Genomic DNA, 26,819 nt, shown 5'->3' on the forward strand with positions numbered 1-26,819 from the left:
TACCACATCTTCTCAAATTTGATCCTTTGCCTCCACTATTTAGTTTAAAGCCCCCTCTACTTTCCTAGTTAGGCAGCTCACTGGAACACTAGCCCCAGCACGGTTCAGGTGTAGACTGTCTTGCCAGCTTCAACAATCTGTGCACATATATTCCCAGATCCCTCTGCACCCCCTTTTTGGTTGTATCCTTTATTTTCAATTGTCTATCCTTGTTCTTTCTACCAAAGTATATCACTTTACTCTTCTCTGCATTTAATTTCATTAGTGAGTAAATGATAGAGAAGTAGATTTTTCTCTCCAATCACTATCCTGAAGAGGCTTCACAATATTTTTTAATTTAAAAAGCACATATCGAGGCTATTTGATTTTATTGTACAAGTGATTCATTATTTTATAACCATGGCAACATTCAAAATTGAAATCACAATACAGGTCCCTCAAACTCCTTCCACATTTTCATGCTGTTCATTCCCTTCAATAATTTTAAGTTATTGATGTGTGATTTTACTCACTCTATTTTGTTTGGGTTACTACAGCATTTTAATCCCACCAGCCGTTAATCCTTCAACTCGTCTGCCATACCGCTGGTGGATTACAGCAGTTTGCAGCTGGCCACAGTCATGTGCAGTCTAAGCTTAATACAGTCTGCCCTTGGAAAAAGATATGCCTTATATACTTCAGGTAATATACTTTAGGCAATAGCGTTTAATGCCTGCTCAGTGCTAGAATCCACTGTTTTGCTCACTTGCTGCCTTGATGTGTAACAATGAAAATACACAACGAAGGATTTAGTGGGGCGGGGTGTTGAGGGAAATTCAATGGGAGAAATGAAATCTTACTTTTTTTTTACTATTTTTATTTCTGAAGCAAGAACCAGAGTTAGTCAATGCAGAGAGCACTTTATATATGCAGTTTATGTAAGCCAAACCATCACCCACGAACACCATCCTAAACAGATTGCCTAACAATTTCAAGGAACAATCACCTATCTAATATTTGTGTGAAGGGTACATCTCCTGTAATTAGGATATTTTCCCAGTTGAAGGCATAAAATGTACATTTGGAAATGCTAGCATTTATATTAGTATTTTGTTCTGAATTGGTTAAGATTGACATGGTGCTTTTCATTTGAAGACTGAAGACAAACCTACAAAAGGAGGTAATCTGCATTTTTATTTCACAAAGCACTATTCTATATCCATCAACTCCCCCAACCCCATTTAATTGCGTAAAAAGGAGGGTACATTAGTTGATGTAATATGTCAAAAGTTGCTACGTGATTATTTTTCAGCCCCCTCCCCACTACAAGTATACTTACATTAGGAGTTATTGTCGTGATGCCTTCCAGAAGGGGAAAGTGGAAGACTATTGATTGGCCTTTTGTATAAAACTTTGATTTGGTTTATATTCAGAATTAGGCTGCCCAGAATTGCCTATCTTCAACTCTGTCCATCTTGGTTTTTTTTAAGGACAATTCCAGGTTGAACCTGGTCATCTAAGGATACAGAAAAACTGAACTTTGTATTAATTGGAGAAAAGATTCTGGAGCCCAAAATCCTTGACTACATGGAGCAAGCTTCATGTCAGGGATTCCATGAGGTTGGGTAGGGCATAGGGGCTCCAGCTGCCAGCAGAGAAGGGGGCAAATGCATTGGTAAGACTCCCAACTGCCAGTGTTCCGGGGTCCCCATGCCTCAATTGCAATAAGTGGGTCCCACTTTAGGGTCCAGACTAGGATTATAGCCTAGATCCCATCTTGAAAGGCTAGGCATTTAGAAAATGTAAATACAAAGTGAGCCAATTGCAGGCCCTTGCCCTACCACCATCTGACTCTAAGCACCTTGTGTCTTGGGACAAGCAGATGCCTGCCAACACTATACAAAACAGTAAAGTCCACTGTGGCCAGCAGTGAAGGTTCCTAGCAGAGACACAGCTCATCTGAATCTACGTTTTACATGCATCATTTTGTAGATTTAGATCATACTTGTTCAAACAAGATTACTAGAGGGCATGTTTATTAATAAAAATGCCTTGAGCAAGACTAGAGAAAATTTGCCAATCATCCTTTCACAAAGTTAATGTTATATCAATTAAGTATTTTTTTTTAAGGATAAGGTTATAGAAATAATAAAAACAAAGATCATTAAGAGCTCTCCACAATGTTGCTGTGGGGGCCATCACCAAGTTGGATTAAAACAGTTGCTAATCTAACCTTCCAAATGTCTTTGATTTTGGTTTTTCTACCTTTAAAAAAGAATACTTTAGGTTGGCTGCCCTTCTCCTTCAGAAAACTGAATTTTTCTTCTTACCAGCACTGTGGGTGCACCTATGCCAAATGGACTGCAGTAGTTCAAGGAGATGGCTCACTATCACCTCCTCAAGGGCAGTTGGGGATGGGCAACAAATGCTGACCTTGCCAGCATCCCGTGCCCAAAAAGAAATCTAGAAATATTGGGCCAAATTGATCTTTTTTCTCAATTCGTACTTGACAGCAGGGTATTGGGAGGATCAGTGAGCAGATCTTGACTTATTGCCATTGGCTTCAAATTGCACAAATTGTACCCCATTGTTTTTTTAATCCCCATATTAAAGAACAAATATCTTCAGTTTTGAGCTATGTGAATACTTTGTCATTAGATTTCCATTACTTGAGTAGAAAGCCTTAAACAGCTTGGCTCGATTGGAATCTACACAGCTGAGATTCATCTTTCCAGTCTAACTATAAGCGTACCACAGTATGCAAGTCAACAGTCACCATTTTGGGGCTTCGGTCCGCATCAGTATTTGCTGATTAAAAACTCAGCACAAAGCAACTTCTTTCCCCTCAGTAGAGCTTCAGGAGTCCTGTTGGTTATGACAATCAGCTAACAGCTGCAGATTATAGACAGGAATTGTGTGCAAAAAAAAATGGTTTCCACCCGCAGTCCACAGCAGCCAGAATAATTTTATTAGCTACAGTACTGTCATCCACTTGCCACTTCTATCAATGATTAGGGCAGAAACTTTGGGCAGTGCTTTAGGGGATGGGGAAAGGAAGGGGAGTGGCGAGAAGTACCAGCATTAACCGAGGAAGTGGGGGAGGAGTACTAGCACAAATCGGGGCAGATGGAGATAGGGGAGGGCGAGAGGGAAAATAGCATCAGATTGAGCAGGGCGTTGGGAAGTGCAAGAATACAGGGTTGAATTGAGGGAGGAAGAGGGTGATAATCAGTATAAACTGGGAAATGTGGAGGAAGAGAATCTCTGACAGAGTAAAGAAAATTAGGTGAGATACATTTTTTGCTGAACTCAGGGAAGGGAAGAAAAGAGGTTGGATAGAGTGACTGTAGGTAGCATTTGGAAAATAATGGCTGAAAATCCAAATAATTAAATTATCATGAAGTATAAAAGTGCATTTTTTTAAAAATGGAAAATACAATTTGAGGGGGCACCAATTTTATGCTGTAAACATTTCAATTCCGCCCCCACCCCAAAGCTTTTAATTCCAGTGAAGGAAAGTTGGGTTTGCCTGCAGCTCAAGGGTTTAGAGCATCTTTGGAACTTCTTTTTCATGTGTCATAGGCTTATAATTAGGACCAGCTTTAAATGGTCAGTTTTTTTTTTTTGCAACCAGAATCAACTCCTGCTAATTTGAGATTTGTCTCTAAGGTGAGGGGTGGTGGGGAGGTCCGACCACACTCATTTTTATAATATCCAACAGCTTGGTTTTCTAGACTCTTAAATCTGTTGTTTGAATGTTTGAGATTTATCTGCCTGTACTTTCCGCAGGATTCTGGAAAGGAGTGGAAATGGAGGGAATACATACAGGAACTGGTAATTCTCTGAGACGAAGCACTTGCCAAGGATATTGGACTCTACAGTCCTGGAGCAAAAACATGGGAGCTTCCTGTTGGAATATTCCACCAACAGGTCTAACTTTGGAACACTCCTCAACTGAAAAAGGAAATCTTTGTACTGTGAGGATACATCAGGGAGGTGGCCATTAGTGTGTGACTTCACCAAATGCTGAGGCAAGGTCATCACTTCTGAAACCAGTACCTGATCCAAAAGTGTTTATTGTAGACAAAGAAAATGTTGCCCTGAATTGATGATAATCTAAATTGGTCCCACAAAAAAAGGATTTTTAAAGAGTTACAAACATATGAAATAGGAGAAGTAGGCCATTCGGCCCCTCGAGACTGCTGTGCCATTCAATAAGATGACGACTGATCTGTTCGTGTTTTGAATTCCACATTCCCATCTACTCCTGATGACCTTTGATTCCATTGCCTAACAAGAGTCTATCTACCTCTGCCTTAAAAATATTCAGTGACCCTGCTTCCACTGCCTCCTGAGGCCCCCTAGTTCTGGCCTCACCCACAAGAAGAACATCCTTTCCACGTCCACTTTGTCAAGACCATTCAGCGTCTTATATACTTCAATCAAGTCACCCCTCACTTTTCTAAACTCCAGTGGAGTCAAGCCCAGTCTGTCTAATCTTTCGTCATAATACAGCCTGCTCATTCCAGGCATCAATCCAGTAAACCTCCTCTGAACCGCCTCCAATGCATTTACATCCTTCCTTAAATAAGGAGACCAAAACTGCACACAATATTCGAGATGTGATCTCACCATTGCACTTTATAACTGAAGCATAACATCCTTACTTTTAAGTTCAATTCCTTTTGTTATAAAGGATAGCATCCCATTAGCCACCTTGATTACATGCTGTACCTGCGTATTAACTTTGTGACTCGTGCACAAGAAAACCTTGATCCCTTTCTGAATACTGTAGTAGTTTCTCCGTTTAAGTAATACTCTTACTACAAAATTGAGCAACTTCACATTTTCCCACATTATACTCCATCTGCCACATTTTTGCCCACTCAATCTATCTATACCTGTCTGCAACCTCATGTCCTCTTCACAACATACATTCCTACCTATCTTTGTGTCATCTACAAACTTAGCTACCATGACTTTGCTTCCCTTATCTAAGTCATTGATATAAATTGTAAAATGTTGAGGCCCCAGCATGGACCCCTGCTGGACCTCACTAGTCACATCCTGCCAATCAGACAAAGACACATTAATGCATACTGTTTTCTGCCAGCCAGCCAATCCTCTATCCAGGCCAATATGTTACCCCCTACACCATGAGCTTTTATTTTCTGCAATAACCTTTGAAATGGCAACTGATCAAATGCCTTCTGGCAAACCAAGTACAGCACGTCTACAGGTTCCTCTTTATCCACAGCACACGTTACTCCTTCAAAGAACTCTAATAAACTGGTTAAACATGATTTCCCTTTCACAAGGGACTCTTCCCAATTACCTCTTTAAGGGCCCATTTATAACCTCCTTAAATGATTGACTAACACCTTCCCCATACAGAGGTCAAGCTAACTGGCCTATAGTTTCTTGTTTTCTGCATCCCTCCCTTCTTGAATATTTGCTACTTGCCAGTTTGATGTAACCTTTCCAAAACCTAGGGAATTTTGGAAAATTACCAACACATCTACTACCTCATTAGCCACCTCTTTTAAGACCCTAGGATGAAGTCCATCTGGACCCAGAGACTTATCAGCCTGCAGCTCCATCAGTTTGCTCAGTACAGCTTCTTTAGTGATTGTAATTTCACTTAAGTTCCCCTCTCCCTTCCATCTCCTGATTTATAGCTATTACTGGAATGTCCTCTATTGTGAAGACAGCAAAATATTATTAATTTCATCCAACATTTCCTTATTATCTACTATTAAGTCCCCATTTTCACTGTCTAGAGGACCAACACTCAAATTACCTACTCTTTTGCTGTTTAAATACCCATAGAAACTCTTGCTATCCGTTTTACATTTCCAGCTTGCTTCCTCTCAGTCTAATTTCTTTCTCCTGGTTAACCTTTTAATCATTCTCTGCCATTCTTTATGTTCTGATCTGCCACTCATCTTTGCGCAGTTATATTTCCTTAAGTTTGATGCTTTCCCTAACTTCTTTAGTTAACCATGGATGGTGGGTCCTCCCATTTAGAATTTTCCTTTATAACAGGAATATACTTATTCTGAGTATACTGGAAAATCCCCTTAAATGTCTGACACTGCTTCTCTGTTGATCTATCCCCTAGCCTAGTATCCCAGTTAACTTCAGCTAGCTCAGAATTCATGTCCTCATAGTTGGCCTTATATAAGTTTAAAATACTAGTCTTAGACCCACTCTTCTCCTTTTCATACTGGATGTAAAATTCAATCATATTGTGGTCGCTGCTACCTAGGAGTGCCTCCATCCGGAGGTCATTAATTAATCCTGTCACATTACACAATACCAAGTCTAATATAACCTGCTCTCTGGTTAGTTCTGGTACGTGCTGCTCTAAGCAACTATCCCAAAAGCATTCAATGAACTCCTCATCCAGGCTACTACTGCCAATCTGATTTTTCCAGTTTATATGTAGATTAAAGTCACTCATAATTATTGCCATCCCTTTATCTCAAGCCCCAATATTTCTTCTTGTATATTTTGTCCTACATTGTGGTTACTGTTACAGGGCCTGTAGACCACTCCCAGTAGTGACTTCTTTCCCCTACTATTCGTCATCTCCACCTAAACAGATTCTACATCCTGACCTCTTGAACCAAGGTCATCTCTAATTATTTCACAAATTCCATCCTTGATTAACACTGCTACCCCTCCACCTTTACCTAGCTTCCTATTCTTCTTGAAAGTCATATACCCCTCAATATTCAGGACCTAATCCTTGTCATCCTGCAGCCATGTCTCCGTAATGGCTATCAGATCATATTTATTCAATGTGCGCTATCAATTTGTTTACTTTATCTGAGTGCACTTAGCATTCAACACAGAGCCTTTAGTTTTGTCTTTTTGTTATCTTTGGGACTTCTAGTCTTGATTCTTGGTGCACTCGTACATTTTTTCTTCGCTCTATCCCTTCCTGCCATTCTCTGATCCTCATTTCCCATATTACTATTCTCCTCTTACCTTGTCTCTACGATTTTATATACCACATCTTTCCACATTTGATCTCTTGCCTTCACTATTTAGTTTAAAACTCTCCTTCCCTAGTTATGCAATTTGCAAGAACACTGGTTCTAGCACAGTTCAGGTGTAGACCGTCCTGCAGTACAGTCCCCAATTTCCCCAGTACTGGTGCCAGTGCCCCACAAACTGAAACCCACTTCTCCCACACCAGTCTTTCAGCCATCTCTCTAATTTTATGTACCCTTTGCCAATTTGCATATGGCTCCGGTAATAATCCAGAGATTATAACCTTTTGAGATTCTGTTTTTCAATTTAGTACCTAGCTCCTCACTCTTTATGCAGAACCTCCTTCCTAGTTCTACCTATGTCGTTGGTACCTACATGGACCACGACAACAGGATCCTCCCCCCCTCACACTGCAAGTTCCTCTCCAGACCCGAGCAGATGTCCCGAACCCTGGCACTGGCCAGGCAACAAAGCTGTCTGGACTCTCGTTCTTTGCTGCAGAGAAGTGTCAATCGCCCTAACTATACTGTCCCCTACTACCACTACATTCCTTTTTGATCCCCAGACATGATTAGTTTCCTGTACCACGGTGCCATGGTCAGTTTGCTCATCCACCCTGCAGCCTCTGCTCTCATCCAAACCAGTGGAGAGAACCTATTAGACAATTGCAGAGGCTCACACTCCTGCCATCTGGATCCCCTTACCTGCCTCACTCACAGTCACACCCTCCTGTCCCTGACCACTGACCAAATCAGAAGACCCTATCATAAGTGGTGTGACTGCCTCCTGGTAAAAAGCATCCAGGTAACTTTCCCCCTCCCTGATGTGTCACAGAGTCTGCAGCTCAATGAAGTTCCTCGAGCTGCAAACACTTAACTGCAGATGTGTTTGCCCTGGATCATAATGTTACCCAGGAGCTCCCACATGCTGCAGCCTTGACACATCACCTATTCTGCCATCCTTAATGTGTCTTAAATAGGTGAATAATATAATTAAGTAATTATTTATGTTGCTTTTTTATATATTTTATTAACTTTACCACCAATTATTAAACCTTAGGAATAGAATAGACCTTAGCCACTCACCAAACAGTTAACTCCTTTCCCCTGTAGTAGAGCAAGAACCAATTCATAAAGGGTGAGAAAGACAGAAAAAGGAAACAAACACCACCTCTGCCTCTCACCAAACTCCAAGTCTGCACTCCATTTGCCAAGGTTGCATGAAAGAGGCCTGTATTTATAGCCAACTGAACTGGGACTAGAGTAACCAGATTCAACCAGTTAGGTAATTAACTCTTCAGCTCTCACAGCAGAGAGTGAGTTTACCCTGCCTAAGCTAAGAAAAAAAACCTTAGACTGCTTACACAGTACTTTCCAGTTACTGTAAATTACAGACTAGATTTAAAAACAAAATTAAAACTTTAAACTCCCCCTCTCACCAAACTCCAAGTCTGCCCTCAGTTTCTTCAGCTGCACTTGTTTGCCCAACGAGTAAAGCAATCTTTAGAACTAGCCAATTTCTGGGTTAATGTGACAAACTGTCAAATCCAATAGATGCACCAGCCTAGTAACATCTGTGACCTCCTCAAGACACCCATTACAAGACACCCCAAAAGGATATACCCCTTGACATTTTCATTGTAGGATAAGTCCACCTTATAATAACGAATGCAAGTGAAGAATGTTGCTCCTCCCAATTTTATGAACTATCACACTCCAATAGGTGTTACGTTAAACTTCTGATTTCAGCCTTTTGGTTTCCGAATAATGACTACTAATTTTGTGAATCGGTCACTTTGAAATTCCTGTTACAACAAACAGTTAAGAACAGTAATCATTTGGTTTCAATCCGCTTCTAGCTTGCAATTCTATTCTTATAATAAACACTGCCCGCCCTTACCTCGCTTCAGGTACTTACCTAGATCATCTTTGGACTGGCCTTCAGTAGTAAAAAGGGTGCGACTGAGTTCATAGCCACCAAAGAAAAAAAAGTAGCCTGGCATTTCCCTCATCAAAGTGCTCGATAGACCTTGGTACATGCCAAGAGGACCATCAGTTTTCAAAACATTTTTGATCACTGCCCAAACTGTGCTAAAGGGAGAAAAATGTGTATAAATTGAAATTACTATCCAGAATACGGTTGATAGTTTGCCGTTACCATAATCTACAGCAGAATTCACATGCAGTTTTATTAAAGAATGTCACACAGCAAAACGTATACATAATGAAAAAGATTTACTCCCATCCTGCACCACAACCTACTCCCAAACCTCTTGCCAATAACTCTTCTTAAAGCAGGTTTAAGGAAGATCAATGTATCCCCAAAGCTACCCTCTCCTCTTGTAGCATTTTATTTGCTATCTTTCTTTGATGGTTAAGAGGATCAGAACTCAATCTCTTCAATCTGTGGTACAGCATGATGGAAATCAATAGCACTGACAAAATTCACTGCATCATATAAAGCTAACTCTCTTTTATCTAATGAAATTAGTGCTTGCTAATAGCAACCTTATGAATACATCACAGCTTTGATGCACATTTCAAAAGATGCCAACTTTTAAGATCACTATCACGTTAACAAGCATTAACAAGCATTTTTAAATAAGTTGGCTTACAGCGCCTGTCAGTATTTTATGAAATTGCAGATTTTGATAAGTCAATGACTTAAAAAAGAAAGCCATGTTGAACAGACTTATATACAGGATCTAGGGGTGAAAATTTCTCTAGTGATTGTAGCAAGATCATCATTTCCTCAATTTGCAGCTTCTAACGAAGCCTTAAAATGTGCCACTAAGTATTGTAAGCACAGGAATTCTTACTTCTTCGGTGTCTAAATTGAACATAATTCATATGTCATACATTTCTTTTGGGTATTTCACATAAAAATATGTTTTTAAACCATTAGTATCCCTTGTGGAGAAAGAGCAGGAATGTACACAATTAGTTACAATCCAGAAAAAAGGTACAGTCCTCACTAAATTTGTTAATTTTTTGAAGGAAACGCAATCTTCTCAATCTATGATCTGGAGTCATTAGTTCCACTGCAAGCAGACAGCAATGCAAGATGTTAGTGTTTTACCCCAGCGTAGGCGTGCTATAAGGGTATGGACAAGTATACGTGCAGAGAAGTTCATGGAGGAACGTAAACCCACAATCCAGCTTTGTGGAATTGTTTTACTAATGGCAGCAGTCAGGACAGTCCATTCTGAAACCTTTTCATTTTGCCTTGCAACCAACTTGCAGTAATGTGTGCTGTCGGCATGCAAGGGCCAATTATATTCCATTGAAGTTAATGGATGGAAATCTGTGAGCAAGCGTCCTACGATTCCCTGATATATACCTTCAGCGGGTACGGTGCCCTGCCCGCCAAATGCGATTTTGTAAAATCTTCCCTGTACGGTTTGCACACAATTCAGGGTTCATGTTACTGAATAGTAAAATACTATACAGAAGGGAAAACCCAATGAAATGACAAGACATGCCAAAAACCCCAACAGGAGACTGCACAAAGAGAAGCATTTTTCTCTCTCTCTCTCTCTCCTTACCCCCTTTTAGGTTTCCTTGTGTCACAAACCATTCCACAGCTAAGACATTATGCAAGTTATCGTCTGCAAACACTGATTTGTTAACTAAACAGAACGAGAGGACTCAATAAAAACAGAAAACGCTAGAAAAACTCAACAGGAAGAAGACTCAAAGGGCCTTCTCACTGTGGGAAAAGGGTCAGGTTTCCACTTGGGTGTCTTTCCCCCAGCCTGCAAGGAAAAATTAATCCATTCGCTTGCCAGAAAGGAGATTATTCTTCCTCATTTATATGATTCCTGTTAAGTTTGTTTTCCCCCTCCCTCTCCATTCTTTCAACTTGTTACATATCACACACACCACCTCCATACTTGCTCTCGGGCTTCTGCTGGTGCTAATCTTCTGTCCCTCAATAGAAATGGAGCAGGGGCTAAAGCTTACTAATTTTCCCCATCTTTCTGGTGCTTTTAAGAAGTGCCAACTACACACCACAGCTCATACGATAGTGACACTGAAATCATCTGCTTACCTTTGGGTGAATAATGGACACACACCCCTAACCTCTCATTCCGAGGTACAGCACATTGCAACCTCAACACACCACAAACAGCCCAAATTTTAGATATAATTAGTGACAGGAACTCCATCTCAGTAGGAATCACATTCAGGCATAAATTTATATCTAAGTTGGGTTTTATATGTACACCATGGAACTACAAAGTTACTAAATAGTGGCACAAACAAGCAAACTGGGAAACGTTTGCCCAGTCCTCACTTTGAGGTGGCAGGAAGTGGGAACACTTGCTCTGATAACTGATTTTTAAAATGTGCAACATACTTTTATACAACCTAGTTCAACTTGAACCTAGATATTAAAGGCAGGACTCCGACATGTGACTGTACTTTTTAAAGAGTGAATTACGCTTTTTAAAAATAAGATAAACTTTTTTTTAAAAATGTGGACGTACCTGGGATGTCCTTTATCTAGCTTTCCTGAGGATTTCATTTCATGCATTGCTTGGAGGCGACATTTGACCAGCTCTGTTGGGCAAATGGCCAATGAGGCAAATACTGATGCAAATGAGCCAGAAGCTGCTTTTTGTATATCACTGAAATGGCAAATGATCAGAAAATTCTTCAACAGTTGGACAAGTTCAAGGCTGGAGTGTTTTCACTGTACCCCATCCCCCCATCCTTGGAAAACAATGTGTCTCCCCACCCCCCCCACCCTCCAAAACATTTGGAATGCAAACTTTTCCAATCATATGTAAGGCTTACCTATTTTTCACAAAATTCTTTGATCTGAAACCTTCTCCCTTCATTTGTAACTGTTATTTCATAGATGGGTCAGTATTCTCCATTTAAGTCTGTCCAAATGAAAGGCTTTTAACAAATGATGACGATTCATCATCAGCATTAAAGACCATCACTCGATTTCAGAAAACCTTTACTAATGAATAATCTCAACATGAGGGCGCTGCTGACATTTTACATTTTTCTACTTAAAAGAAAATATATTTTCTTTGAATTATTTTAAACCAATAGCCGTTATTACTTGATTGAGACTGAACTATACAATAATGCGCTTTACACAAATTCCCTTATAAATGATTTTGGGAGTTTGCAAAGATATGCACCAGGATAACATGTCATGTCAAAATGTACATGAACTTAAATATCAATAACAAGAATGTCTTTGTTCACATATTAAATCAACAAATTATGATATTGAATAATGGATACCTGGGAGTAATTGAGATCTTTATCATAGAGATTTAAAGCTAGTTGGTCCATCTGTGCTCCTTGAAAAAGGCAGCAAGTTCCAGTTTCCCACCATCCCTGGGTGAAACAATTTTTCAATGCCTCGCTAATCCTTCCACCAATTACATTAAATCTAAGTTCCATGGTTACTGACCTCTCTGTCTAGGACCCTCAATTTTATCCACCTCAGTTAAACCTCCTCTCAGTCTCCTCTGTTTCAAAGAAAACAACCCCAGCCCAACCCAATCCTTCCTCCTAGCTACACCTCCCGGTCCTGACAACATCCCTGTAAATCTTCTCTGAACCCTCTCTAGTGTGACCACTCCATTTTATACAGTAGTTGTTAATTATAATTCCCATGCTGGCAATGTGTGGCAGAATTCGGAGACGCGACTTCTTGGTGAATGGATGAAAAAAAAAACCCAACCACAACCGGCACATTCATCAACAGACAAATTGTAGTTCATTAGCAGCAAGTTCTGAAGCTAGCATACACCGATTTGCACAGTAGCATTATTCATTTATACGATTTTCATGTGCTAAAGTTTGACGTGATCAGGCCACAAGAATCGTCAGCCTTTGAGTGTGGATGTCTTCCTGCACCAGAAAGGGGCACTTTAGCAGTTGACACTTGCTAACTGATGTTGCGGGCATAATAATACGCACCAACACCAGAAAAGTTCAAAATTCACAGTACGTATGACTAAGGAAATCCCTCCCCACAGTTATTTCCAAAACTAAAATCTTGGGGTACAGATAACAAATTACTGTAGTTTTGCTTATATTAATATTTGAAGCCCTCAACTGGACCTTTGATTGGTTTACTTCAATTTTATTTGAGGGCAGGAGACCCTCTAACATCTTTCTTCTGGTCTGCTAGGGCTGTACAGCTCTTTCAGTGAAGAGGGCCAGTGGGAAAATTGCCCTTCAGCTTACTGCTTTGACTATCTTCAGTACCTTCAGGTGAGCGAACTCCGATAACTAACTACTTCCCTTCCCGTTTTGCATTTCGTCATGTGAAGGAACCTAGCTCTGCTTCGTGGATCTTCACAATGAGAAAGGTGAGACTGGAAACTCAGTTGAACAGCAGAATCAAACCCATATCTAGCTGCACGATTATGCAGCGCGGTAGACCACATCACCTCATCTTATCACTCCCACATATTCATTATTTAAACATTCTCAGGCATCAGTCTTCTCATCTGATTTGCTAGAGTCTGTTTTGGGTTTAAGTCAATCCAAACCAAAAATTCATTTAACACAAGACTGAGAGCTATTCATCAAGCAACTGGATTCAAATATGAATTAAGTGACTGTTTACCTGAGCTCAGCTTTGCTGTCCATTCCAGACAGATTCCTCACTATTCTTTGGCAAAGCCCATACGACAAGAATAACACAGCATTCTCTGATATATGAGCCATTAGGGCAGGAGTAGTGCCTTGGTAGTATCCCCGAATGCCACGTTCCTTATATGTCTTTACAACACAGTCCAACACATTTTTGTACATGTAAGAGAAGGTCTGCATCTTCACTTTTATAGTATCAAAGGGTTGCCCCGAATAAACACAAGCAACTCCACCTGCAAATCACAATATGCGTAAATTTAATAAACGACCTCAATATTTTGGATGAAAGATTATCCATCTGAAACATTAACTGTTTCTCTCTCCACTGCCTGACCTGCTGAGTATTTCCAGCATTTTCTGTTTTTATTTCAGATTTCCAGCAGCTTCTATATTTTACTTTGCCTCAATAATTTGGAATCTATTGCTACACTGTTCCATTCATTCATTTTGCTTGGCAAACAGACCAATCTTTCATTGCTGCGACTTCAGTTACAGACACCAGCCCACCAATATAATAGTTGGAAAGCATTTAGCAGGGAGCTTAATTAATATGGGATCACAAACCTGGGTCCTAATTGCAGAAAAGAAAAAAGAGCATATGATTAAAAAGCAATTGGCCCAAATCCAGGTAGTTAACTGCTAAAAGCTAAAATGTCCAGTTTAGGTCATCTTAGGTTTACAGCTTGTATGTGCATTTTATGGAATTTCATGATTTGCACTGAAGTTATTCCAAAAGGATTATACAACATTGCCAAATACACTATCAGTGTTCCCCCACTATCTCCAGGTAATCTGGTGTTAGAGCAACACTTTGCCAGCTGCAGTATAATTGGAATGATCGCATGTCCCTGAACTAATGCATATTGTTGTGGTATTGCAGTGCAGAGAAATCAGTCCACTTATTAGCATGAGTCCAAATCCCACAGAGCAGTGCAAATGCATAGTTAAGACATTACACAAACCACATGCCTCCCTCCAATATCATTGTTGCATATCTACACCTGTGCTGGCACAAAGACGATCTCCATTTGAAAGGACACGGGAGTGCCGAATTTTCCAAATGCAAATCAAATAGTGCTAGCTATGCCTCTTATTCATGGCTGTGGCAATGCCAGTACAAGAACAGCTTCAGTTTTCAGCTAATGCATTTCTTTTTCAAAATATTGGCCCAAATCTCCCAGTCTACAGATCGTTGGAGATGGAATGTACGTGAGGAAACACTCAGGAACCCAGCGGAAATCGTAACGTGCAAACCTACGTGGGAATTGCCCAGGAAATTTAAACTTCAGATGAGCTGATTTCCTGCTGCCCGGGACACTCCGTGGATGTCTCAGACCCTGAGCTTAGGGCGGAGTACTTGGGCTAGATACACGCGTCTCACCTGCACACTTACCCAGGAAATGTTAGCCAGTTTAAAACCTGGTCTAATAGCTCCGTAATTCAACTGAGCATCAAAACCCTTGATATCCGCTACCACCACCAATCATCTAACTACACCCCTCACCTGACAACCCCAAACATCTCCCCAACGTGACGTCCACCCAACCACCATCCCCCCGCCCCCCCCTGACAGACCCAGACTACTCTACTCTCTCGACCACCCGACTCCCATCCCCCACCCCAACCAGACTACACATTCACCCAGAAGAAGAGTCTCTGAAGAAGAGTCATACGGACTCAAAACGTTAACTGTCTTTCTCTCCACTGATGCTGTCAGACGGCTACGTTTTTCCAGCATTTTTTGTTACATATTCACCCACCTGACCACTCACCCACCAACACGCATTCATTAAAAGACTGGGCTTTTAAAAACTTACCTGAATATGGCAGTTAGTGCCATAAAAAGAGGGCATGTCATCTTCTTCCCCCAACTCTACTACGGTCCGCTGGACTTCGATGGGAAGCACTGTGCTGCACATTTCTCAGTCAGCCAGGATCAGAAGATCACGGAAGAAATGGGCAGTATTGTCGGGTGGGTAAGAGCTTCGCAGGCAGTGGCAGCTGGTGCATAACCTCCTCACTGTTGAATTTCAACTGGCTTGAGATAAAGGCCCATGGTTCAGTAGCCTCTTTGATTGCTTTTTGCACCTGTCCATTTCTTTTCTGGAATTATGCATAATGGGCCTAGATCTCCCGGTCAGCGGCAATGCATAATATCAGAAAAGAAAAGAAATGCACAGATAGAAAAAGTAATACAAAAAAAAATACGAAAGCGAGAAAGTTACGCATCAGCTGTAGTTTGTGTGTAGGGTATTGAAGGATGTGGATCAAAGATCAGTAAATGAAGTGCAGATCAGATATGATCTAATTGAATGGCAGAAAAGGCTGAAGGGGCTGATAAAAATTATGTAAACCAGGATTAATGATCTTGTGACCCCACATTTGGGTTTTAAAACCAGAAGGTTGCCAAGAGTTAGGAAAGCTGTGGCAGGAAATAAATTCTACAATTGTGGAAGTGTTCAAAAGTACACTTCCTAGCTTGTAAACAGTAGCACCTATTGGTCTATTAAGGAACTGTCGGGCAAAACAGACACAACATTTCTACCATTCACCTTCCCACAACCCACTGGTTGTGCTTCAGTAGATATCGTTGTAGACAATCTGCAACTGGTTGATTACCCCCCCACACCACGTTGTTGTTGTTTGAACCATGTTGGAGTAAGGAAACAGGAGGGAATACATTTTAGATCAGAAGTAATTGCATGGACTGTTCTCATCCAACCTCTATGTTTCGCACTGCTAGCCCAGAAAAAAAAAGAAAATGAAAACATTTATAATTGTTCCTATTAGCACCACAAAAACAGTAAACATATTGCATAATTATGTGCAGCACAAAATGCAGGAGCCAAGGAGTGGGAGGACATGGGCTCATCGCCGTGCTACTCCACACGCTTTGTTCCTGTGGATAGCTGTTGCACAGAGGCCAAACCATTTCCCCATTCTCTGAGGTGTGGAGGAAAAGTAGAAGGGAGGCTGAAAATGTACCAATGTTGCACTTCAGAGACAAAATCCAGCAGAAGATTGAATGGGCAATTTCCCGACCAGGAGAAAGAACGGCTTACATTTCTATAGCACCTTTCGAGAGCAGAGGATGTCCCAGTCAATGAAGTACTTTTGAAGTATAGTTACTGTTGTAACAAACATACCTGCACGTGTATTTTCTTTCTTTAAAAAGTGACAAATTTCCATTACCTGTAGCTCCTGCAATGAGATCGATAGCACCTTGCACATGAGGCTGCAGTCCTTTCTTTTCCTGTGGCATGTTGGTTTTTTATCCAGTAAAGGCTCACTTACTCAATAAATCCAAAAGGTGATAATCTAAAGTGGAAATGTTCATTCAGTTAGTCATGGACTTCTGTTTAGGTAACAGTACAATAAAATAATAGCTTGTTTGTTTTCCTGCTCAGGTGTCTCATTGACACTGGCATGGTGTAGCCCAACCTTCAACTGCAAGAACATCTTCAGACACCAACCATAGGAACAAAAACATGCATTCCTAAAAATATTTATTGAACAAAATAAGCCTATTAAATGGGAAATAGGGTATAGTTCTGTCAGCTAGCTTTGCACACAAGTTTAGGGTAAGCCAAAAATTTCTTGGTCAATTTATAGGATTTGAGCCTAATTTGCCAAAAGGTAGTTAGCGGTTATTTCCACTTTCTGAACAAAATGCAAGTGATAATTTGCTCCTCATCTTATTAATTGCAGGTAATTTCCCAACATATACAGAGTCCTTAGAGGCTCACGTGCTATGGAACAACAAAGGCCAGATTCCTGAAAGTATTGGAGGCATTTAGGCTAATAATTTACATACAAGACAACATTACAATAAGATGGAAAATCCCAGGGCAGGGAGGCAATGCATTCTGATAGCAATATTCAAAGGAAAAGGGGGATATTCAAGACTGCAAAATTACTGAGAAATTAAATTCCTACCACATACATTCAAAATATGGAGAAAGTCATGGGCTAGAGACTGAGAAAAATGGTGGAAACCTATGAAGGTCAGTTCAGATTCATGCCCAGAAGCATCATTGGTGCCATTTTTGCTTTGAGACAAGTGATGGAGAAATAATGGGGAGGTCAAAGTAACATAAAGACCATATTCATCAATCTGGAGAAGGCTTATGACCAGGTGCCTAGGAAGAAGTCTGGAGATGTGCTAGAATTTGGAGAAGTATGTGTGACTTTTACAGAACACGTACAAGGAGTGTTAGACATCACTAAGAAGCAGTTTGGGGGTTGGGGGCGGGGGGAGGGGGTGAGAGTTTCAAAGCCAAAGTAGGATTGCACCAAGATCAACATGGAGCCCCTTCCTTTTCCTGATTGTCATGGGTGTTCCAACTGAACAAGAGAGACAGGAAGTGCCATGGTCAATAATGTTTGCAGATGACATTAAGCTATGTGATGGGGATGACTAGAACATGCTGAGTATCTGGGGAAAAGCACTGGAAGACAGTGGTATGAAGATCAGTAGACCAGAGTCCCAGTATATGGACTGTCAGTTTGGAGCTTAGGGAAGAGGATCAGAGTGAAGATTTAAAGATTATGGGTGAATACTTGGAGAAAGTGAGTAGTTTCAAGTACCTGGGGTCAGTGGTGGCAGAAGATGTAAGTAAAGGAATGGAAATTGAGCAACGGATTAGCTCTGGTTGGAGTAATTGGAAGAAGTGCAGTGGAGTGTTGTCTGTTTGAAAAGTACCACTGAAACAGAAAGGAAGAATCTGCAAGAGAGTTGTGAGACCAGCTTTGTTATATAGTGCAGAAACGTGGGCAACATCGAGAAGAGAGAAAGAATGACTGGATATTAATGATATGTGGATGTTGAGATGGATGTGTGGAGTAACGAGAAAGGACAAGATTGGTAACCAGTACATCAGGGGATCAGTGAAGATTGCAGAAGCATTGAAGAAAGTAGCCAAGAAGAGACTGAAACGGTATGGTTATCTGTTGCAGAGAGAGAGGAGGAAATGTGGTGAGGCCAAAGATGAAAATGGGACTGCCAGGAAGGAGGAGAAGTGGAAGGCCTAAGACCTGATGGAAGGATGTGGTGGCAAGAGACTTAAACACAGCAGGACTGTGAGCAGAATGGGTGATTAACAGGAGTAGATGGAGATGGGCGATCAACCAGCATTGTGGTGATCACAAGAAAAAAAAGGGAGAAGCTAAAAGGCGGCAGCGAATAGGTGGAAGATACATCTAAAGTTAACCTAACTGAAGTTCATGTTTCATTAATGTATCAAGGAGGGCAAATGAATCAGCATGTTAAAATTTGTTTTGCTGGCAGGATAATTTTAAAACAGTTTCCACCATCAATTCAGGCTTATTGCAAATACATTATCACGTGCTGTTTTCTCAGTTTCTTTCATGTATTTTCTGCAACAAATACACCCAGTGGCAACCTACGTCTGTTATGGAACCATATCAATTCTGTTGATGACAAATGTTAAGAAACAGACGCAATGCCCTTGGCCTATGTCACCTTGTGTCCATTGTACTGAATACATGACTGCAGGCACCATGACAGAGCCTGGAAAAGGTAATATTTAAACAAGTTATCCGGGATTTATCTAGGGATGTAGTCCTATTCTTCATACTTGTTTACTTATATTAAGTTTTACTTTAAATTGATCATCTTTTCTAAACGTTTGATTTTTCAATATTTGGATATTGATGGCAATGTGCATTCTTTAAAAAAAATGACATTTATGATTGAACAAAGGGACTTTGATCTGTTTTTCTATGGAATTACGCTCACAGATATTTACAAAAGCAGATAAAGTACCAGGAACAAATGTTACATTAGCAGTCCAGATATATGGGTGGAAGTTAGCATTCACCACTTCAGAAAGGAGGTGGAGTTTACTTGCATTAAAGGAACATAGTCAACTTTTATCAATTTTAATAAGGCCCATAAAGAAGTGTTGGTAGTAAACTCCAGCCAAGTAACATTTCAACAAGGTTGTGAATATACACGAGATGCACTAGGAATAATTCAGGTCAGTACTAGCAAATGGCATGCCAGATTCCACAGGAAGATAATGGATAGCTTTTGTAGCTGAATGTGAGTAGTTGCTGTAAGCCTATATGACCAGGGTAAGTACATTAGAACCAAAAACCTTCCCAAACCTTTGGATCTAAATATAGACAGCTACATTGTGGAATTCTCCGCAGCTGACTTGTCATATGTTCAACAGAAAGAGGGAACCATGAGCTTACAAGTCACATTATTTCTGAGATCACTATGGCCAAAAATCTGAAAAGTAGAAGGAAGGATAGCATTTGCATAATGGGCCAAACAGAAATTGCAGCATTTGCATAATGGGCCAAACAGAAATTGCAGCATAGCAAGGGACTATGATTCTAGCCTTTTCCCATGTATCCGATTCACTGACTCTTCTGGCCAAAATCAAACCGAACAGTAATCTAATTTTCTGCAAAAGGTTTAATTCCAGCGTAGCCATAGGCTCAGGAGGGTGCATGGATTTATGTCGTACAAGAGCAAGAGTTTTCTCAAGAGGCACGTGGAGGTTAGTGTGCTCACACTTTTCTTAAAATGAAAACCCATAATTTCACCTTTTAATACTCTCACACTTACATGTGAAAAGCAAAGATAGTTTGCATATCGTCCAACAGTAGCTTTGGACAAGCATTTCTCCCCACAGGCCAAATTTCCAAGGTTCTACATATCAACATGTATAGTTAATCTGTTTCTATAGCCTCTGATTCAAAGCATTATTAGAAGAAACATTAACCTGGCTGACCTGAATATTCAGACCATGTGATTTAGCTTGCCCCTGCAGTCCCTTCAATAGCCAAGCCATCACTAGACCTGAAAATCAGCACAAGTTAAGTAAACGGTGGAGGAAATTCTTTTTTAACAATGCACCCAAATTTCCTTAGTCCTTTTCACCAATTCAGTGAATCTCCACCAAAACCTACCTCTTCTCATTAACAGGACCAGTCTGAAGATATGGGAATAAGAATTTCTTTTATTTATACCCGTTTTGAAAGCTATAAATATATGCTCAAAAATCTAGGCACAGCTCACCTGCTGAGTGAAAATGAAGAAACCTTTGCAAAATTGCTTGTAAAGCAAACATTGAAAATGCCCTTATTACATTAACTATGCTGCTAACAAGAGGATCTAGAATAATACACAATAATTTAGTATAATTATTTCTAGTGGAATTTATCTAGATTTAATTTGCTGTGAATTTTGATTTCTTTCTTTTGAATTTAATCTAATTCTGATCAATCCAATGTCCACTGTAATATCAGTGTAGTGGGCAACGACGCAAATATATTTTAAAAATTGAATATCTTTCCTTTGGGTACATGATGGGGTTACACTGGTGATTGCTTGGAGTCTCCATGTTGATAAGGCCTTGGCTCAGTGGTAGTATTCTTGTCTATGAACCTGAAGGTTGTGGGTTCAAGTACTGCAGAAGAGACTTAAGAACATAATCCATGCCAACCGTGTCCTACTGAGGAAGTGCTGCAATGTCAGAAGTGCCATCTTTTGGATAAGATGTTAAACAGAGGTTTCAACTGCTTTCTAAAGTGGACATAAAAGATGCACAGGGGAATTTTTCCAGTGCCCTGGCCAATATTTCTATCACTCAACCAACATCACCAAAAAACAGATCATCTGGTGATTATCTCAATGCTGTTAACAAATTGACTGCTGTGTTTACTGACATTAGATTACAACAGTGACTACACTTTAAAAGCACTTCACTGGTTGGCTTTGGGATTTCTTGTGGTTATGGAAGACTATGTGGATGCAAGTTTGCTCTTTCTAGCATACTTGCTTTATTCTACATTTACAGAAATACGCTTATTGTTACCAGCTAACTCAAGTTAAGCATTTGCGCATTAATCCTGAGCTTTCTGTCCTAAATTACATTCCTTGGAAAACCTTCAGAACATCACACAGCATTTGGAATTATTTAATTCTTCCTACTTCGCATGATTAGATGACGCAGTTGTTGTGATGGCGTTTAGCACATCTCTGCCCAACAATAATGAGAGGAAGTGGTTTGAGCCCATGCAACAATAATCATCTACTTGTGTCCTTACACTACTGTAATGCTTAAGTGTATTGCTTGGCTACGATCGTTACTTTTATCCTCTTAAAAAGGTGATTTTAAAATGCAATTTTGTGTTCATTCATGCACAATTTGGGTGCCAATCCAAACCCATCATTTCTATTTCCTTTTTTACCCTCTCTTCTCTTTAACCCTCCTATACCCTTCTCTCCTGTCATAATGCCTCCTTTCATTTCACCCTTCTCAGGTACTCTGCCCTCCCAAATCCTTAACCCACCCTTCAGTACTCTTCAACCGACTTGCTTAGCTGTCGCCATATTGGGCTCAACTTCCACTAGGCCTCTCCTGACAACCTCCGAACGGCCCATGGAGGCACTTGTTGCTTCAAACTTTAGAAGGAGCAACTCCACCTGCTCTATAGTACTCTCTCGCTTACCTTCTCACACCACATGCACATAGGAGGCTAATCTTTACAACTTTCCTTCTCATCCCACTCACCCCTCTCAATGCTGATCCTGGGGACTATTCCAGCAGATCTGCTATCACCAACCTTCTCCACATCTCCCGCCAGAATGTCTGTTCGTTTCTGAACCATGCCTGCAGCAGTCATGAGCTTATTGTGGAAATTGGCATCAAAATTATATTGGCGGAAACCTGGGGCAGAAATTTCCCCCCATCGGTGGGGGGGACACGAACCTGATCGATGCCGCCAATCAGGGCCGTGCTGCCATTTTACGTGGGCGGGCCAATTAAGGCCCGCCCAGCATGACACACACCCGGAAGCGCTGTACACCCCCTGTGAAGGCCAGGGGGTGGATTCCGAGTCGGGGTGTGCGTGAAAGAGCGCAGAAATCTCCCTGAGGCACAGAGCTGCCTCAGGGAGATTACTTCCACTTATGAAACATTGAAGCAAGGTTAAAAAAAAGAATTTAAGGACATGTCCCCTCATGTGAAACTGTGACATGAGCTGGGACATGGGTCCATTAATTTTTTCAAAACTTATTTAATTAATAAACCTTTCATGAAACCTCATCCTGCCCGTGGATGGGGTTTCATGAAAAATGTGAAGGCTGCCTGGGCTGGACGGGCAGCATTCTTAACTTTAATTAACGGGCGATGGTTGTATTCTCTCTTGTTGGAGATGATCATTGCCTGATACTTGTGTGGCGTGAATATTACTTGCCACTTGTCAGCCCAAGCCTGGATATTGTCCAGGTCTTACTGCATTTCAACGTGGACTGCTTCAGTATCTGAGGATTCGTGAATGGTGCTGAGCATTGTGCAATCATCAGCAAACATCCCCACCTCTGACCTTATGATGGAAGGAAGGTCATTGATGAAGTGGCTGAAGATGGTTGGGCCTAGGACACTACCCTGAGGAACTCCTGCAGTGATGTCCTGGAGCTGAGATGACTGACCTCCAAAAACAACAACCAACTTCCTTTGTGCTAGGTATGACTCCAACCAGCAGAGAGTTTTCCCCCTGATTCCCATTGACTCCAGTTTTGCTAGGGCTTCTTGATGCCACACTCTGTCAAATGCTGCCTTGATGTCAAGGGCAGTCACTCTCACCTCACCTCAGGAGTTCAGCTCTTTTGTCCATGTTTGAACCAAGGCTGTAACGAGATCAGGAGCTGAGTGGCCCTGGCGGAACCCAAACTGGGCACCAGTGAGCAGGTTATTGCTAAGCAAGTGACGCTTGATAGCACTGTTGATGACCTCTTCCATTACTTTACTGATGATGGAGAGTAGACTGATGGGGCGGTAATTGGCTGGGTTGGGTTTGTCCTTTTTACGCACAGGACATACCTGGACAATTTTCCACATAGCTGGGTAGATGCCAGTGTTGTAGCTGTACTGGAACAGCTTGGCTAGCGGCGTGGCAAGTTCTGCAGCACAAGTCTTCAGTACTATTGCCGGAATGTTGTCAGAGCCCATAGCCTTTGCAGTATCAAATGCCTTCAGCCGTTTCTTGATATCATGTGGAGTGAATCGAATTGGCTAAAGACTGGCATTTGTGATGCTGGGGACCTCTGGAGGAGGCTGAGATGGATCATCCACTTGGCACTTCTGATTGAATATTGTTACAGATGCTTCAGCCTTCTCTTTTGCACTGCTGAGCTGGGCTCCCCCATCTTTGAGGATGGGGATATTTGTGGAGCCACCTCCTCCGGTGAGTTGTTTAATTATCCACCGCCATTCACGACTGGATGTGGCAGGACTGCAGAGATTAGATCTGATCCATTGGTTGTGGGATTGCTTAGTTCTGTCTATCACTTGCGGCTTATGCTGTTTGGCATGCAAGTAGTCCTGTTTTATAGCTTCACCAGGTTGATACCTCATTTTAAGGTATGCCTGGTGCTGCTCCTGGCATGCACTCCTGCACTCTTCATTGAACCAAGGTTGATCCCCTGACTTGATGGTAATGGTAGAGTGGGGGATTTGCTGGGCCATGAGGTTACAGATTGTGTTCGAGTACAATTCTGCTTCTGCCCCAGAGTGCCTCGTGACGCCCAGTCTTGAGTTGCGAGATCTCTTTGAAATCTATCCCATTTAGCACGGTGGTAGTGCCACACAACACGATGGAGGATATCCTCAGTGTGAAGGTGGGACTTCATTTCCACAATGACTGTGCGGTGGCCACTCCTACCGATACTGTCATGGACAGATGCATCTGCGGCAGGCAGGTTGGTGAGGATGAGATCAAGTGTGTTTTTCCCTCTTGTTGGTTCCCTCACCACCTGCCGCAGACCCAGTCTAGCAGCTATGTCATTTAGGACTCGGCCAGCTTGGTCTGTAATGGTGCTACCGAGCCACTCTTGGTGATGGACATTGAAGTCCCCTACCTAGAGAACATTCTGGGCCCTTGCCACCCTCAGTGTTTCCTCCAAGTGATATTCATTATGGAGGAGCACTGATTCATCAGCTGAGGGAGGGCGGTACGTGGTAATCAGCAGGAGGTTTCCTTGCCCATGTTTGACCTGATGCCATGAGACTTCACAAGGTCTGGAGTCGATGTTGAGGACTCCCAGGGCAGCTCCCTTCCGACAGTATGCCACTGTGCCACCACCTCTGCCGCCCGATGGGACAGGACATACCCAGGGATGGTGATGGTGGAGTCTGGGACCTTACCTGTAGGGTATGATTCCATGAGGATGACTATGTCAGGCTGTTGCTTGACTAGTCTGTGAGACAGCTCTCCCAATTTTGGCACTAGCCCCTAGGTGTTAGTAAGGAGGACTTTGCAGGGTCGACAGGGCTGCGACTGCCATTGTTGTTTACAGTGCCTAGGTCGATGCCGGTTGGTCCGTCCAGTTTCATTCCTTTTTTGTCTCTTTGTAGCGGTTTGTTACAACTGAGTGGCTGCATTTAAGAGTCAACCACATTGCCGTGGGTCTGGAGTCACCAGACGGCAGATTTCCTTCCCTAAAGGACATTAGTGAACCAGGTGGGTTTTTACAACAATCGACAATGGTTTCATGGTCATCATTAGACTTTTAATTCCAGATTTTTTTTTTTATTGAATTCAAATTTGAACCTGGGTGCCCAGAGCATTACCCTGGGTCTCTGGATTACTAGTCCAGCAACAATACCACTACGTCTTCTTAGTCATCACATCCCAGGGTGGGTCTCGAACTCAGAGCTTCTGGCTCAAAGGCAGGGCGGCTATCCACTACACCACAACACCTCCTCAGTTGCATTTAACAGTCTTGTTAATTTGTGTTGCGACCTTTAATGATTTGTGAACTTCTACCCCTATGTCGCTTTGCTCTTTTAGCCCATTTATTTTTTTCAAGGAGTCTCTGGCATCCTTGTTCATCATATGGGCTATTAGGTGCTGGTGGTCCTGCTTACTACAATATAAATAGGAAAAATGCCTTTAAGGAAGAAGTTATTTGTTAGATATTCTTGCTGCAGATTACGGTGGTGCAATTGTAGTAATGTGATGGGAGATACAATATCCTTTCCAAGCAGCAAAAGGACATGTGTTTGCTGTATTGACTCCAAATTCTGGGGCCATCCTAATCAGTTACTGAACCCTCCTCCTTTCAAAGCAGGGTGGTTGCTAGGTAACTTTTGTTGCTTAGCACAAGAATCCCTAATTTGTTTAAACTCTTAATGGTTAATCCGCAAAAATGCTCTGTTTACCCATTATCAGGCCTTGTAAAAGTGGTTCGTTTGCAGTTGAAAGATGCAGCTATGATAAATAGATTCCAACCATGAGGCAATACCTACAAAATCAAAAAGGCCCACAAACTATATTCTTAAGATTAACTCAAACATCACAATTCAATTAAAAACATTATGGGCTGCTTCACCACTTCGTAGTGTTCAGAAGAATCCCTATGTGCCAAAATTAACAATGTCAATCTATAATAGCATTGAATTGGTGAAAGAAATTCCAAACACGCTGAAGCTTCTTCCTAGTGCACCTTAACACCTCAAATGAAAGAGAACAAGGGTAATAAAGGTATTAATGGTACTGCTTGATTTCTTTCCCCGGAAATATCGGAAAAAAATTCAGTGTCCTTTAAAGTAGGATATGACAGGCCGGGGAGGAAGTACATGAAAGAATGACCACACGTGGAAAGGAGGTGGGGGAATGGGTTCCCTGTTTCAGGCAAACATAAGGAAAGATAGATTTACATTTATGAAATATCAATATATTTTTGGGATATCCTACAGCATTGTACAGCCAAATAGTAATTTTTGAAGAATAGTGACTCTTGCACTGTCTTGCACTGTAGGGAAGTACCACAGTCATTGGCATACAGCAAGGTCCCACAAACACTAAATAAGAAAACTTATAAACTTAAGACTCGAAACGTCAACTCTTTTCTTCTCCACCGATGCTGCCAGACCTGCTGAGTTTTTCCAGGTAATTCTGTTTTTGTTTTGGATTTCCAGCATCCGCAGTAGTTTTTTGTTTTTAAAATTACCTGATTACTGGTTTTGCTAGTACTGGTTGATAGAGGTGTGTTGAACACCACCTACAATGCAGCCTGCTCTCTTTTGCATTGAAGTATGATGTGAGATAAGATAAAGACTTGAAGTTCCTCACTAAAAATACAAAGGAAACTCATTTTAATGCCAGCACAGCTTAAATGCCTATAATGCACTAGCCAATATTTTCCTGTTTACCTTTATGACAGTCTGCCTA

The 26,819-nt window shown here is 41.4% G+C and overlaps 1 protein-coding gene across 5 annotated transcripts in view; it reads right to left on the reverse strand.

The window, feature by feature from the left end:
• LOC144682684 (mitochondrial ornithine transporter 1-like) overlaps positions 1-26,819 on the reverse strand; it is a 305,919-nt gene that overhangs the window by 8,401 nt on the left and 270,699 nt on the right. For 2 of the 5 annotated variants that reach the window (XM_078545267.1, XM_078545264.1), the window contains exons 2-5: positions 16,800-16,925; positions 13,582-13,840; positions 11,468-11,608; positions 8,896-9,068 (exon numbers count right to left, since the gene is read on the reverse strand). In XM_078545267.1, the coding sequence (XP_078401393.1) occupies positions 8,896-9,068; positions 11,468-11,608; positions 13,582-13,840; positions 16,800-16,869 (643 nt within the window). In that variant the 5' untranslated portion in view covers positions 16,870-16,925. Of the gene's footprint in view, positions 1-8,895; positions 9,069-11,467; positions 11,609-13,581; positions 13,841-15,424; positions 16,727-16,799; positions 16,926-20,371; positions 20,447-26,598; positions 26,720-26,819 lie in introns of those variants that run through there. The other 3 variants (XM_078545263.1, XM_078545266.1, XM_078545268.1) reach the window with 3 other exon arrangements.

This window comes from Cetorhinus maximus, chromosome 7 (assembly GCF_964194155.1).
Source record: "Cetorhinus maximus chromosome 7, sCetMax3.hap1.1, whole genome shotgun sequence".
Lineage (NCBI taxonomy): Eukaryota > Metazoa > Chordata > Chondrichthyes > Lamniformes > Cetorhinidae > Cetorhinus > Cetorhinus maximus.